The following is a 17,004-nucleotide window of genomic DNA, read 5'->3' as shown; positions in this document are numbered from 1 at the left end:
ATTTATCATTTATTACCATTCAAGGTTGCACTGATGGTCTACATTTTAAAAAATATGATACTTATACTATTTAATGAAATTGAAGAGATCTAGAATAATATCTTGGAGTGGTACAAGCAGGGCCATGGCATTCAGTCATGTAGCTTATGTACTGTTCAACCCTAAGGGTTGCCATTTACATCAGAGTCTACAACCACAAAAGATGAACCTGGGGTAATCGTTAATGAGTGGTTATCTAGTGTCAAGGTCTAGATTTTACTGTTTAAATGCTAGCAAATAGTTTTCTTTGTAATGGATGCTATCTCACAAGCCATCCTTAGCACCTTGAAATTTTGCTAAGAACCAGTGGATATTCATCTTTGTTGATGACGTAGATAGCCTTGAAGCAACCCAACTTGCACCAGAAGATGAAGAAAAGTTCCAGCTGAAAAAGATAAAAATGACATATATAATGAGTTAGGGTTTCAAAATCCATAGATTTCCCTCTTTGATCAGTGATCCTAGAGATGTCATGACCCAGCAGGATGTTCTCTAGTTTATGCAGAAGGCAGTAGGAGTGGCACTATTTTAAATACCATAAAACTTCTTCTCCTATTAGGAAATATATATTCAGCCTTGAGGAAACATATTACAGGCTTGGAATATGGACAATGGAAAGCAGTCTTTTCAGTGGTGCCAGGTCTGTAGTAAGTTCTTCCTGATCCATATTCTCTTTTCAAGATGGTTACTGGAATCACCCTTCGTTGTGCCCTTTCCTGCCGTCATCTGGGAGCTGAGTACAAGCTCTCTTCAGTGGAAAAGCATGGTTTATTTTGATCAGAGGCCCAAGTCACAGCCCATATTAACCAGTCACTCAGTGCCATGACTAATTTAACTTTGACCATATCTTATACACCACTTAGGCCCTACCCTAGAACTTGGCAAAGCTCAAGAATGAGTTTGCAGAAATTTTGAAAATTCTATAATAGCATTTTGAGTTTGTTGATTCATTTCACCTGACGAACTCAAAACAGTTTACTTCCAAGGAGATCAATTCCCAGGAGGCCAGCATTGTGGCCTGGTAGAAAGAGTAGGAGTCCCACCAAACAGCCAGGTGACCTTGACCCATCCCCTAGAACACGTTGGGCCTCTTTCTACATCTGTAGAATAAGGGTCTCAGCTAGGTGAATTCTGAATTCCTTTCCAGAAACAGACTGCTCTGATACTCTTTCCAGAACTAAAATTAGATACTTGTGTAGTAAATCTTCTAAATCAGCTCTGTGAATTCCAGGTAGAGTCAAGCCTAAAGCATTTGTATAGGAGAGTTTTTTTGTAGAGGTTCGTTAAATATAGCTTAAAAAAAAAAAAAAAAGGGAATGCTTCTGGAGGGGGAGCCGAGTTAAAAATTTTAAATAAATTAATTTTTAAACTTTTATATGAAACTTTTTATGACATATATATTAGTGTATAATTCAGTGAATTTCAGAAACTGAACACACCATGTAACCAGCACACAGAATATTACCGGAACCTCGGAAGCCCCACTGAGCCCACTTCTAATTGTTATATCCTCTGCCCCCTTCCAAGGGTAACCATGCTCCCACCCTCATTCCATCGATTAGTTTTGCCTGCTTTTGTTCCTCATCTGAATGGGATCATGGACAACATGCATTCCTTTATGTCTGGCTCCTTTATCTAACATTGTATTTCAGAGATTCATCAATATTATTGTGTGTAGCTGTAGTAGACACTTAAATTTTCTTCCAGAGAGACATTGCTTTATCTTTGCACAACGACGTTTTGTTCAAGTGACTCATTCGGGAGGGTCAGTAATATGCCATTATGAACAGAGAGAGGATGAAAGTGCCGGAGAGAAACCAGAGGCACTTTATAATTTATTAATATAGTGTGTTATTAATATATAATACAATTTACAGTATTGATTTTAAAAATAGAAGTCCTCTTTGGAAGGAGAAGGATTCACTTCCTGCTCTAAGACGTTATCATGCCATGTCCAAGGAAAGAATCATTCCTCTGGTACCGGCAATGGCTGTTAAATTATAGGATTCTTAAAGATTGCTAGCTTTTCCTGGAGACTGAGAAATCGTGATTTATTCCCATCTTTCTGTGTCCTTATCCCTGTAATCCCTGCACTATCTTAACCCTGCACGTATGAGGTGCAAAATAGCTATTTGTTGACTGACTGAAGGGTCTACAGCTAGCATTTATAGTGCCTTCACAGTGCCAGCCCCTGTGCCCAGATCTCTTGTTTACTCACCACAGCGACACTCTCAGGCTGGTGCTATTATCACAGTTTGCTAGATGGGGAATCTTGGCCATCGGAAATAACTTATCCAGAGTCACTCAGACATTGTGTGGCAGAGCCAGGACCTTTGATCCCATGCTCTTTAGCCTTCACCGCGGTGCCTGCACACACTATCTCAGGCCGACAGAAGCTGCGGTGGTGGCTAGGTGCTTGGGTGCCCTGTGGCCAGGAGCTCTGCCAGCTGAGAACACACAGCCTGGTCTGTCCCGGCCCCTTCCCCTGTGGCCACGTAGAAGGAGCCTGCTCAGTGGGCTCTCACTGCCCGAGCCCCGTGGGTGGGATGTGATTTCCTGGCTGGCTTCTTCCTCCCTCAGTATCCCCCGCCAGCGCCTGCTGCGGGTGCTGACTGCCTGTCACGGGGTTCCGTTGGCCAACTCCTCCATCGGGAGAGGAACGGACGCAGCCTTAGCATCTGCAGTTTTCTCCGCGTGCCGAGCTCCTCTCAGCCTCTGCCCCACCTCCCCCATGTGTATTGCATCTAGTTACCGCCTGGTTAACCCTCACATCTCATCTGGTATATATTGGCCCTCGATGATTATTCGTTGGAAGGAAATGAATAAATGAACGGTAAATGAGACTTTAAAATTCAGTATTGATATAAACTTCACTTTTTAAAAAATGTTGACTCTGCCCTCCCCACTACTAAAAATGTAAGCGATGATAATGAATTAACATATAATAAAGAGGAAATGCAGCGTACCCATCCTTTTACAGTATGACATAAATGGGATAGATCATTTATAAGATTCTGTGACCTCTTCTGGTTCTTAGCATAGTTTTTAACCAGCCTTTATATAGTGGTAGTCATTATATATGCAGCATTTTGTGTTTTTAAGTTCTTTTCTTGATATTTTGCATGTGTTGATATTTTCCATAAATCTACATGGACTACCTTGCTTATCATTTTTATTATAATATCCCACTGGGTGGGCCTCCCGTAATAAACATGGGTTTTGCTTTTTGTAGCCAGTGCCCACCTGGCATTGCCAGTTCTCTGGACTAGAGTAATTTAAGGAAGCAGGTTGCAGGTTGTCTTGCTTGAGGGACTGGCCTTTTGGGCATTGTTGTGTCGTGATTATGGCAAGCTGTGATGATGTGTCCCCCTATTTTATTCCAGGATGCTTTTCTCTGGTGGGCAGTGTGGCCGTGTTGGCAGACCTGAAGAACTTTTACTGACGTTCAAGATATTCCTTGTCATCATTTGTCTTCATGTCACGCTGGTTACATCCCTGGAAGGTAAGGTGCCCATTTTCCTTCATCTTTTTCCTATTTTATCTGTGTGTGTATGTGTGTGTGTGTGTGTGTGTATTTGGGATTGTTTTACTGTGGTAAAATAAACATAACATAAAACTTAACCATTTTAACCATTTTGAAGTATATAATTCATTGGCATTAAATGTATTCACAATTTTGTGCAACCATCACCACTCTCCAGTTCCAGAACATTTTCATCATCTCAAATAGGAACTCTGTACCCATTAAGCAATAACTTCCCTTCCCCCCTCCCCCCAGGCCCTGGTAACCTCTGTTATTTCTGTCTCTATGATTTTGCCTATTCTAGGTACCTCATGTAAGTATAAGGAATCATACAATATTCATCCCTTTGTGTCTGGCTTATTTCCCTTAGCATGTTTCCAAGGTTCATCCATGTTGTAGCATGATCCAGAATTTCATTCCTTTTTAAGGCTGAATAATGCTCCATTGTATGTACATGTTTTGTTTATCTATTCAATGTTGATGGACATCTGGGTTATTTCCACCTTTTGGCTATTATAAATAATGCTAGTGTGAACATTGGTGTATAAGTATCCGTTTGAGTCCCTTCTTTCAATTCTTTGGGGTATATATACCTAGGAGTAGAATTGCTGGGTCATATGGTAATTCTATGTTTAACTTTTTGAGGATCTGCCAAACTGTTTCCCACAGAGGCTGTACCATTTAACATTCTCACCAGCAAGGCACAAGGATTCCAATTTTTCTATATCCTCACCAACACTTGTTATTTTCTGTTGTTTTGATAATGGATGTGAAATGGTATCATTGTGGTTTTTATTTGCATTTCCTTAATGATTAGTGATTTTGAACATGTTTTCATGTGCTTATTAGCCATTTGTGTATCTTCTTTAGAGAAATGACTATTCGAATCTTTGGTCCATTTTTGAATTGGGTTGTTTGGGGATTTCTGTTGTCATTGAGTTTTAGGAGTTCCTTATATATTCAGGATATTAATCCTTTATTATATATATGATTTGTAAATATTTTCCCCCTTCTGTGAGTTGTCTTTTCACTCTTTTTTTTTTTGGCTGCGTTGGGTCTTCGTTGCTGTGCACGGGCTTTCTTTAGTTGTGGCAAGCGGGAGCTACTCTTTATTGCGGTGTGCGGGCTTCTCATTGCGGTGGCTCCTCTTGTTGTGGAGCACGGGCCCTAGAGCACACGGGCTTCAGTAGTTGTGGCACGCAGGCTCAGTAGTTGTGGCGCACGGGCTTAGTTGCTCCGCAGCATGTGGGATCTTCCTGGACCAGGGATCGAACCCGTGTCCCCTGCATTGGCAGGTGGATTCTTAACCACTGCGCCACCAGGGAAGTCCCTTTTCACTCTTTTAATAGTGTTCTTTGATGCACAAAAGTTTTTAATTTTGATGAAGTCCAATTTGTCTATTTTTACTTTATTGCCTGTGCTTTTGCTGTCATATCCAAGAAATGTCATGAAGATTTTTCCCTATTTTTCTTCTAAGAACTTTATAGTTTTAGCTTTTATGTTTAGGGCCTTTGATCCATTTTGAGTTCATTTTGTATATGTTGTAAGGTAAAGATCCAACTTCATTATTTTGCAAGTGGATATCCAGTTTTCCCAGTACCATTTGTTGAAAACACTGTCTTTTCCCCACTGAGTGGTCTTGGCACCTTGGTCAAAAATTAATTGACCATATATGTGAGGGTATATTTCTGGTGTTTATTTGTTTTTAAAAGTACCTACTCGAAGGCACTTCTGCATGGAAATTTAAGGGAGACAGAGAATCACCCTAATGAAGCAGCCTCCATTTCAGAAAAGAGGATCCTTAGAAGCTTATGTGAGAAGGGGAAAAGGTACCTGAGGAAGGCAATGAAAAGTCCAGAAACCCCAGGGCTGCAATATCTTTGGGTACAACTGCCAAAAGAATACAGTGCTACGCAAATATAAAGAATCAGTATTTAAGAAGACATTATTAAGGACACACAGAGAAATAGCTTACTTATTTAAAAGAGAGTTGCAAGACCAAGGAATCTTTGTTGGATAAAGCAAATATCTACTAGCAGCAAACAACAGCATAAATACAACACACACACACACAGATGCACACAAACTAAATGGAAAACTTGCAACAGACTAAAACACAGTTGACAGTCCTTCAAAAGTAGGCACTGGGGCATATTGTCAAGAAGCCACGATACTTTACACAAAGAAATAAGAGCTAAATCTGTATTGACTGCTTACAATGTGCTGGGTTCCTATGTGCTTTACATACATCCACTCTCTTAAGCTGCTCAACCAAATCTATTAAGGGGAGATCCTAGTCTTAGCACCATTTCCCAGATCAAGAAACTGAGGCTCAGAGAGATAAGTAACTTGCTCAAGGGAGTGGCCGAGCTGGGAATTGTACCCAACTTGGAATTTTGTGCTCCTAACCACAAAACCAGAGTTCTCAAACTTGAGTGTGCATCAGAATCACCTGGAAGGCTTGTTAAGACAGATTCCTGGGTCCTTCCCTCAGCGTTTTTGATTTAGTAGCTCTGGGGCGGGCCCTGAGAATTGGCATTTCTAACAAGTTCTCAGGTGATGTTGATGTGACTGGTTCAGAGACGATACCATTACCTACACAGCTGGCAGAAGACATAAGTAGGGAGAGAAAACTCCTCCAAATATATATCATGGGATACAAATTCTTTTATGGCCATGTGACGTTCATGTAAACTGTGCTCACACACATCATCTCCTTGGGACATTAAGACACCACTGTGGGATTGTCAGGGCAAAAATCAGATGTCCCCACTTTACTGATGAGTAAATATCCCCAGGGACGTTGTTGGTTAGGAACCAGCGGAGCCAGACTAGATACTAGATCTTTGGTCTCGCGTTTCAGTGCTTTTTCCACCACAGAGTAGATGAGGAAGGAAAGTGGAACACAGGGGGAGAAAATCACCAAAAGGAAAGCTGCTTGGTAGAAATAAGTCTTTTTGAAAGAGTATATTTAAAAATTATGAAAATGGGGCAGGTAAACAGAGTTGCATGGCTCTGAAACCAGCCTGAGTAGGGAAAACCTGTGTGGATGCTAAGGTCGCTGAACGTGTTTCTTGCTCTGGCTCTCTGATGAATTGATTTCTTAAGGCAGTGGTTCTCAGAGTGTGGCCCCCAGACAAGCAGCATCAGCATCACCTGGGAGCTTTTTAGAAGTGTGGACTCTCAGGCCCAGCCTAGACCTGCTGAATTGGAAACTCTGAGGGTGGGGTCCAGCAGTCTGTGCTTTAACCATCCCTCCAGGTGATGCTGATGCATGCTCAGAGAGCCACAGTCTTAAAGAATTGGCTGAAACATTACTGTGCCCCATGATATAGTAGAAAGGTGGTGAGATCTAGAGTTAGAGCTCTCCCCGCGCCTGCCACCTGCTATTTGTATGATCTCTATTTGCCAGTAGACTGATATGGGACTCTATTTCCTCATCTTCAAAATGGGTGTAATCCTGAGCTCCCCCAGTGGGCTCTTGTTTTTTTTTAAACACTTTGGCAGTTTCTTTTTTTTATTTTTTATTTTTATTTTTTAATTAATTTATTTTTGGCTGTGTTGGGTCTTCGTTTCTGTGCAAGGGCTTTCTCTAGTTGCGGCAAGCGGGGGCCACTCCTCATCGTGGTGTGCGGGCCTCTCACTATCGCGGCGTCTCTTGTTGGGAGCACAGGCTCCAGACGTGCAGGCTCAGTAGTTGTGGCTCACGGGTCCAGCTGCTCTGCGGCATGTGGGATCTTCCCAGACCAGGGCTTGAACCCGTGTCCCCTGCATTGGCAGGCAGATTCTCAACCACTGCGCCACCAGGGAAGCCCGGGGCTCTTGTTAAGGCTCAATATATGTTAAAAAAAAAAAAACCTCCATGATGGCAAAGGTTTTTCTTTTTCTTTTTTCTGTTTCTTTTTCCATCTTTATTGACGTATAACATTGCATATGCAAAGGTTTTTCTGAATGAAGTGTTTTGGGATCTGGAAAGGGCTAAATAGGAGTTTGTTATTGTCTTTCAGAACTCCAACTAAGAGTATTCATGATATTTAATAATCACTTTGATAATATTTACCTTGTGCCAGCCGCTGTTCTTTGAAGTAGGCACTAGTATTAGGCTCCGTTTTACAGACTTACAGGAAACCGAGGCACAAAGAAGGTAAGCAACTTGCCCTAGGTTAAACATTTTGGTTGCAGAGTTGCAATTCAAACTGAGGCCATCTGACCCAAAGTTTGTGTGTTTAGCCACTACTCTATCCTGTCTTAAGCATTCTTAACCTCCTTGCTACACTAGGTTGTGTACTCTGCTTGGTGGTTGTGTAGCTGTAGGTTAAACATAAAGGTGGAATCCACTTTTGGACTGGATCATCCAGATGGCTTATAGGCATCATCTCTCTGAACAGCTTTGGACTGAGGCAGGTTCTTTTCGGTTCAGGATGGCTTAGGTCTGGTCTTTGATGAAGGCCAAGGGGACCTGATACTTCTACACTGGATAATCAGTTGCGTGGTAATGAGTGCCTGCTGTGTGCCTAGCATGACTGGCTGCTGAGAGGACATCATCTCTGACTCCAGGAAATTTACACTCCAGTTGGAGGGACATGACTATGACACATGAGAACAGTACAAACTGTAACTAAATCCTGAAGTGTGAGTCAGTGCTATAGGGCTTTTTTTTTTTTTTTTTTTTTTTTTTTTTTTTTATAAGCAACTTTTTTTTTTTTTTTTTTAAGATTTCTTTATTGACTGATTGATTGCTATGTTGGGTCTTCGTTTTTTTTTTGTGCTATGGCTTTCTCCAGTTGTGGCAAGTGGGGGCCACTCTTCATCGCGGTGCGCGGGCCTCTCACTATTGTGGCCTCTCTTGTTGCGGAGCACAGGCTCCAGACGCGCAGGCTCAGTAGTTGTGGCTCACGGGCCTAGTTGCTCCGCGGCATGTGGGAATCTTCCCAGACCAGGGCTCGAACCCGTGTTTCCTGCATTAGCAGGCAGATTCTCAACCACTGCGCCACCAGGGAAGCCCTATAGGGCTTTAACATACGGCCCTTGGCCAAATCCGTGGGTGAGTCTAGTTAAATGTTAAGCCACCTGTAGCAGATGCTATTGGTGCTCTGCCCATCTCCCCTTGGCCCACCCAGAGGTCACCTACAGACAGATCCTGCACATGCTGGTGGCTCCCATGTCTCCCTGACTGAGAATGATCTGTACCCATGCACCCATGCTTGGCCTGTACATGGAACAAGCTAGTAGTGCCAGGGAGTTAATACCCCAAAGCAGTGAAGAATGGGAGTTCGTGTTTACCTATGCCAGCTTCCCTGTCCCTTGGTGGGACAATGCTAAGGTGTGTTCTATACACCTAGGAGATTGTTGGATTGGGCCACAGTTGCCCATAGTAGCAGTGTGCTAATTAATGTACCCATTATTGGCTTTACTCTCTTCCCTACCTCACTCCCCTACTCCCTCCCTCTGCTTCCTGGGGTCATCCCCATTTGGAAACACACTCATTTTCCAAGTCCAGCCCAGTGTTACTGCCTCTATGAAACCTCCCCTGACGTCTTCACAAGAATTAAATCTCTTCCTCCAGAGCTCCCTTTTCCTGTTTATCCATGTCTTTTTATGCTTGTCACTTTGTATCATGTCATGATGTACTTCCTTTGCATCATGAGTCCTTTCAGCATATGGTCTGTGCCAGGTGAGAAGGGAGAATGAAGGTTTGGTAAGGTGGGTGGGAAACTAATGGGGTGAAAGCAGGCAGAGGGCCTGCTCTGGGGCAGGCCGTGATATAGATCATCTCATTTAATCCTCACAAAAACTCTTTATGGTAGATATTTTAAGTCTCAGTTTGCAGATGAAGAAACTGAATGTCAAAGAGAGTAAGTCATTTGCCCAGAGTCACACAGCTTGGAGGATCCCCCATTGGAATCAGTAGCCCGTACTGTTCATACTATAGTGGGTTGCCCACTAAGTGGATACTGAATGAACGTGGCACTGAGGCATGGAGAGAAGAGGGAGAGGGAGCCTGAAGTAAACTGCCAGAGCGCAGCCGTTGCCCCTGGCTCTGGGGTATCTGGACTGCAAACACAGTAGTTTCGCCCTGGAAGCCTGAGAGATGACTCAGTAGCTCTTGACAGTGAGGAGGGATCAGACTGACACTCACTTTTTTTTTTTTAACATCTTTATTGGAGTATAATTGCTTTACAATGGTGTGTTAGTTTCTGCTTTATAACAAAGTGAATCAGCTATACATATACATATATTCCCATATCTTCTCCCCGGACTGACACTCTCTTGTTAGGCCACTGGCCAACAGAGAGAACCCTTAGACCTTGACACTTCCAGTTGTGTAATTTGGTGATGTTCGAGGGAGTCATTCTTGGTCTACCAGAAGCCCAAATCAGTTTTGGCAGGTAACTTACCTCTAGCCTCTAGCTCTCTTGGGCTGTGCCAATACCTCTTTTCTTTTCTTCCTTCCTCCCTCCCTCCCTCCCTCCCTCCCTCCCTCCCTTCCTTCCTTCCTTCCTTCCTTTCTTCCTTCCACTGCTTCTTCTTTTTTGTCTTCCAAGAAGGTCTTCTTTTAGGTACAGCTGTTTTCCAGAGCGTGAGATGCCGTATTAGTGGAAGATGGTTATAATTTCATTCTTGCAGAGTTGTCGTCCCCATTTGGAAACAAGTACACATTTGAGCCAGTTTGGTGACCTCATGAGCTATAATCCCAACTTACTGTCTTTCTGGGCTGGATCTAGATCTTTCTGTGCTGAAGGCATTTCTAGTGATAGATTTCTCTCTAATTCCCCTTCTCCAAGGCCTCACTGGCTTGTCTCCTCTTACCATCTCATGCTTTGTCCATCCAAGTCTTTGTTCTTCTTTCCAAACCCAGTGCTGGTCTCCTTGTCTCTCACTTTCCTATCTGTAAAATTGAGAGTATAAATACCAGAGTGCTGATCTGATACTCAGCCAATCTCCCAAGCCCCCAAAATTCCACACAGGCATGAGGTCACTTCTGCTGGGCCCTGACTCTTTCCCTGGCAGGTAGAAGTGGTGACAAGGAATGATAGAGAATCTAGATGGGTTGAGGGAGAAACTGAAAGCAGAGGACATTGTGTCCCACTTTCCACTTAGAACTCCAGATGAGAACCCCTCACAGTGGCCTGTAAATCAACATGGGGCAGTGGCACAGATGAGAAATGGTGGCACAGTGTGTTTAGGCAGAGTGAAGGCTGGAGGTGGTGTCCTCTCCAGGTCTTTCTCATCTCTTGTGTGACAGGGAAGGGATTCGAAATTGCCCCCGTGTTCCTAGTGGGTAGCTCTGTTGAGAGCCAGGGGCAGGGACAGGGCTGCAGAGATAACGGTGTGGACAGCTGAGACCAGGGGCCAGATGGAGGATGTGACAGACACTCAGTGGTGAGAGCTGAGAGGACCTAGGTCAGCAAGAGAGGGACCCCCAGGCCAGGGTGGGATTCTGAGAGACTAGAACATGGGGCCCACTGGACACAGCCTTCAGCAGTGGATGCCAGCTGGACCCCCAGGAACCCTGCAGGGTGAGGGAGATCCCTGGAGAGGCCCTTGAGAACCCAGGGCTCAGCACGAGGTGATGTAGGTCCTTTCTCCCTACTGTGCAGACCACTGGCACCCCATTCCTAACCTGGAAGCCATCTTGACTACCAGAAGGAAGAGGAGGGAAAACGAAGATTGCGCATTTATCTGGAAGACATTGAGTTACCTAGAGACCATTTTAGAGCAGAAGAGAGAGCTACCTTAAATCATCAGGTTTAAGGATCCCTTTCCTGTACTTCTGGAATGGAGGCTCCAAAACAAGATGGAGTCATCCTAGACATCAAAGGAAAGCTCAAGGATTTCTTTTTAATTTGTTTATTGTCACTATTGTTTGTACATCCAAATTATGTCTATACATTTTAAACTAACTCTAAAACATCCATACTGAACACTTAGGATGTGTCAGGACACTGCTAGCAATGGTGAAGGCCATCATGATATCCTGAATTCTGCTCCTCCTCCTGGTTTTATCTTTGCAGGTATGAAGGAATATCTGGTCAGGTCCTCTCTGTATCCTCCATAGTGTTAGCACATAGTAAGTGCTCAATAAACTGGCTGGTTGGTTGGTTTTGATTTGTGGCTCTAGTCTAAAGCCTAGAGATACGCTAAAACATGGACTGCTCCCCTCAGCTTACACCACCAGCTTTATCCTTATCTGAACCCAATGAGTTCTGATACAACATATATTCCACTAAACTTTTGTGTAGACTTCAGTGAGGTGGCTGTACATTGGCTCCAATTACCCTTAAGGAATGTGTTTCCTTTCCTTCATGTGATGAAGGGGCTCAGCTGATTGCCTGTTAAGAGTCCTTCACAGTTTGACATTGTGAGTTCAATTACCCAGTAGGATCAGTCTTTGGATTCCTGATTTGTTGTCCTGGGATACCGGGGATCCTTGAGGTCTGCCTCGAACTAAGAACCACTCATCTCTGCAATCCCATTTTAAGGCTGCTCTCCTATTCAAAGTTCCTAATATGAAATTGGAAACAATTTAAAAGTCCTATTTTCTCCAGACTACTTTTTTTAACTTGATGTGATTTCGAAAGCTCTTAAAGTTACAATCAAGCCAGTGAATCTCTTGATTTCCATATTGATAAAAGCTCCAGACATGGCTTTTGCTGACTGGTAAATCCCCCAGTTGCCAGTGCTATCCTTGCCTTGTTGTACATGGAAAAGTCCCAGTGTCTCTTTGTAGGATCCAGTGGCAACAGCACATAGCACTGAACATTAAGAACAGCAGTAGCAACCCATCTGGACATTTCTGTAGGTCTTCATGGTCTACAGAGCACCTTGGCATACATCATCTCCTCATGTCCCCCTGAGGTGGGTGGAGAAGTTTGTATTATCCCCACTTTGCTGATGAGAAGACTGCAGCTCAAAGCAAAGGATACTTTTCTAGGTTACCCAGCAAGAAACAGTATCAAGGTGCTGAAAGCAGCTCTCCAGAACTCTTTCTTGTACACCAGCCTGCACGAAGTGCTTGCCTTTGGCTATAGGAGTATGTTTTAGCCAAGATCTTTAACAAGGGTGACTTTAACCATGAGGAGTGTCCCTCTAAATGAGGGGTTGGCAAACTTTTCTTTAAAGAACCAGATAATAAATATTTTGGCTTTGTGAACCTTATGGCCTCTGTGGTAACTACTCAACGCTGCCCATGCAGCTCAAAAGCGGCCCTAGACAATATGTAAATGAATAGATGTGGCTTTGAGCCAGTGGAACTTTATTTGCAAATACAGTTGGTGGGCTGGATTTGGCCCATGGACTGCAGTTTAAAGACTCCTGATCTAGACAGTGCAGAAGTGGTGCGGCACTTACTACTGATCATTTATGTTACAACCATTCCTTGCTTTTTCTCTTGCTGGCTAAGCCTGGCTTCGTAGGGTGCTCCCCTCTTTCCACACTCAGGAGTAAATCCTGATTATTCTGAGCCACCCGCGGAAATGCTGTTCCTTGCCAATATTTGATTTAGGAGTGGGTATGTGACTGACTTTTGACCAAAAAGACACCTGGGAAAATCTGCTGGGGGACTTCTAGGAAAACAGCCCCACTCCTGAGACTCAATGAAAAAGAGTTTCTCTTCTTCCTCTGGACACGCACTGTTCAATATGATAGCCACTAGGCACATGTGGCTATTTAAATTTAAATTAATTAAAATTAAGTGAAATTAAAAATTCAGTTCCTCAGTCACACTAAGTCACATCTCAAGCGTTCAGTGTTCACATGGGGCTAGTGGTTGCCGTACTGGACGGTGCAGATAGAGAATATTTCCATCGCTGTAGAAAGTTCTATTGGATAGTGCTGTGCCTAGACATTTTCGTGTTTGGATTTGATGCCTGGAGCAGTGGTAGCCGTCTTAAAAACACTGAGAGGCGCTAGGGAGTGCAAGTAGAAAAAGGAGATAACCTGAGTTTTTGAAAGGTTGAGTCCCTGAACTAACTGTATCCTGAGGATGAACGAACAGAAGGCTGGAAAAGGCCTGGATCTTTGTTGCCATCCCTGAGCTGTAGGACCAGCCTTAGAACTGTCTGCTTTTGGAGTTCCTGTTAGGTGGGGTAATTGACTGTCCTTAATGTTTGTGACACTTCTAACTGAATGTTCTGCGACTTGCCTCTGAAAGCATTCTAACACATCTAAGAGTTACCTTTACAAACGTTTCCTGTGTGTCGCGTCGCTTTAATGCTTCGCGTGTTACCTTCGTGAATCCTGAGAATAGCTACGGTCAGGTGTTACTCCTTCATTTTCTAGATGAGGGAACTGAGGCTTGGACGGTTTGAGTCACTTCCAAGTTCACACAGCTGAAAAGTAGAATTGGTGGCATTTTAGAACTTGTGTCCTTAGCCACTTCCTCAGTGTTTAGTCCCTGAAGCAGTTGAAAATGTTTTTTTACACGACTTTGACTGAAACTTTGCCATATTCATTTATCCTGGGATGGCTTTGTACCTCCAAAGGACTAGATAAAGATTAAGAGAGATCTGAGAAATAAAAGCAATAGTTCCGCTGATTTAATCTATTAAGAAGTAAGTTGATGTTCCAAGAGAACATGCTGTTGAAATGTACCTTGATGTGGGTACATCTTTTCCTTCAAGAAAATAACAAGAAACAGATTGATCTTGGCAAGAAGCCTCATGTTCACAAGATCACAGCGCTGTAAAAAAAACCCATCAAGATAGATTGATGGTGCTTTTACAACAATGTCTGTGGCAATTGTGTTTGTTTTTAACATCAGTGTCCTATTTGACCTATACCCTTCCCTCTTCTTTCCCTTTAGGAGTGCACACAGCATAAAGTAAAAGTTACTCTCTTGTTGCTCTAGGATTCAGTATAGTGTAGAATTTTGTTAATTTAAGGAGAGAAATGAAAACTATCAAATGGGTGGTGGTCTTGCTTTGGTGAATAAATGAGAATTGCTTATAATTATCTGATTAATTGAATAAACAAGGACTGAACACATAGCTGTCTTGTGTTTCAACTCTATAGCCTTTTTTTTTTTAATTTTTAATTTATTTATTTATTTATGGCTGTGTTGGGTCTTCGTTTCTGTGCGAGGGCTTTCTCTAGTTGCGGCAAGTGGGGACCACTCTTCATCGCGGTGCGCGGGCCTCTCACTATCGTGGCCTCTCCCGTTGCGGAGCACAGGCTCCAGACGCGCAGGCTCAGCAATTGTGGCTCACGGGCCCAGTCGCTCCGCGGCATGTGGGATCCTCCCAGACCAGGGCTCGAACCCGTGTCCCCTGCATTGGCAGGCAGATTCCCAACCACTGCGCCACCAGGGAAGCCCCTATAGCCTTTTTTTTAAAAATAAATATGTTCTATATCTTTTTTCTCTACTTGATCTAAGAGAGGTATGTTGAAGTCATCCATTATGATGTTGTTTGTGTTAATTACTCTTTTTGTTGTCCACCTTTTTTTTTTGCCTTATACATTTTTTTATATAAATTTTTTAAAAATTATTATTAATTTATTTATTTATTATTTATTTATTTTTGGCTGTGTTGGGTCTTCGTTTCTGTGTGAGGGCTTTCTCAAGTTGTGGCAAGTGGGGGCCACTCTTCATCGCGGTGCACGGGCCTCTCACTGTCATGGCCTCTCTTGTTGCGGAGCACAGGCTCCAGACGCGCAGGCTCAGTAGTTGTGGCTCACGGGCCCAGTTGCTCCGCGGCATGTGGGATCTTCCCAGACCAGGGCTCGAACCCGTGTCCCCTGTGTTGGCAGGCAGATTCTCAACCACTGCGCCACCAGGGAAGCCCTTCCCTCTGTTTTGAAACCATGTAAACCTTAACCTTTGCTGTAGCACTTCTGGGTAGAAGATTCTTAGGAGGCCCTTAGGCCTCCTGTGCTCCGCAACGAGAGAGGCCGCGATAATGAGAGGCCCGCGCACTGCGATGAAGAGTGGCCCCCACTTGCCACAACTAGAGAAAGCCCTCGCGCAGAAACAAAGACCCAACACAGCCAAAAATAAATAAATAAATAAATTAAAAATGCAACTGCGAAAAAAAAAAACCCAGAGGGAAGTCAAAAATACAACTTTTTCAACTAAGTAGGATGCAGCAAGAATATCCATAATTCAGCCGTTCTCTGTGGCTTTTACTAGTATGCCACTGTTTACAGACCTGGTTTGTCACATACTAGTTCTACAGTTGGGGGTCATGAAAAAAACATGATATGGATGTTAGCTAGGAGCAAAGCTGGGGAAGTGAGTCACAAAGAAGGGGGGATTCATATTCAGCCTCAGAGTGGCAAGGGCTCCCCCTCCTCTGATTCATATTGATTCCCTGACTTTTGACCTAGTCAATATAAGGGCAAAGAACTGGAGAGAAAATGACTGGGGAGAGTGATTTTAGCATTAATTTTGTCCTATCATTAGTTTAATGGATATCATTACTCTACAGCGTTCAAATTAAATCTGATGTGGCAGAGACTGGCTGGCAGCTCACCAAAGCTTTATTTTTTCTTCCTTAGCACACAGCTAGACTACATTTCCCAGCCTCCCTTGCAGTTAGAAGTGGCCATGTGGCTGAGTTCTGGCCAGTGGGTGTGGGGAGAAATGATGTTTGCCACTTCCGGGCTTAGCCATTAAAAATCTCCCACCTGTTTGCCTGGCTGGACGTTGCTCTCCAGAGCAAACTTGGAATCTTCATGTTGAAAATGGCAGTGCCTCTGTCAGCCTGGGTCCCTGAATGACTGCATGGAGCAGATGCTGCTCTCTCTGTCCCACCCTGCCCTCCACTCTAGGCTGCTGATTGGACTTTACACCTGGAAAATTAACTTTTTTTTTTAAGTGTCTGAGATTTCAGCATTTATTTATTGTAGCAACTTGCCTTACCTTAACTAATGAGGCAGGGTAGTTGGTACATCTCATTCATTCTGCCATTGGAGGGTGGGGTGGGATGGGCTAGGCATCCCTTCTTTCTTGAGATCATGTATGAACCCAGGTTCATACAATCTAAGAAAGCTGGAGGAGGCTGTTCTGGGCACTACCAGATTATCATTGTCCAATCAGGAGAGAGTCATTTGTAGTCAGGAGACTCCACCAGAGCTGCCCACTCCCTTTGTGCCAACTCAGGCCACTGGGACCTCCACAATATGGTATAAGGTTAAGACTACAGGCTCTGGACTTCCTGGGGTCAAGTCTTACCTCTGCCATTTATTAACTCTGACTGTACCAAGGTATTCAATCATTGTGCTTCAGTTTCCTTATCTGTAAAGTAGCAGTATCTCTCTCATAGAGTTATATGCAGATTAAATGAGTTAATGCATGTAAAACAGATGGCTGAAATGCATTTGACACGTTGTAAGAACTCCGTAAAAACTAGCCGTCATCACTAGAGACCAGCATGATCTAACAGAAATTTTTGTGATAATGGAAGTGTTCTATATCTGTCCAGTACAGTAGCCACCAACCACAT

The 17,004-nt window shown here is 43.5% G+C and overlaps 1 protein-coding gene across 1 annotated transcript in view; it reads left to right on the top strand.

Moving 5' to 3' along the window:
* The first annotated feature begins 616 nt into the window (after positions 1–616).
* Positions 617–17,004, top strand: part of ADGRG2 (adhesion G protein-coupled receptor G2) — a 76,464-nt gene continuing 60,076 nt past the window's right edge. The window contains exons 1-2 of the mRNA XM_057538900.1: positions 617–679; positions 3,423–3,541. Coding sequence (XP_057394883.1) covers positions 651–679; positions 3,423–3,541 — 148 coding nt within the window. The 5' untranslated portion in view covers positions 617–650. The remainder of the gene's footprint in view (positions 680–3,422; positions 3,542–17,004) is intronic.

Source organism: Balaenoptera acutorostrata, chromosome X, assembly GCF_949987535.1.
Source record: "Balaenoptera acutorostrata chromosome X, mBalAcu1.1, whole genome shotgun sequence".
NCBI lineage: Eukaryota > Metazoa > Chordata > Mammalia > Artiodactyla > Balaenopteridae > Balaenoptera > Balaenoptera acutorostrata.
Note: the sequence above shows the minus strand (reverse complement) of the source record. Positions and strands in the feature narration are given on the sequence as shown.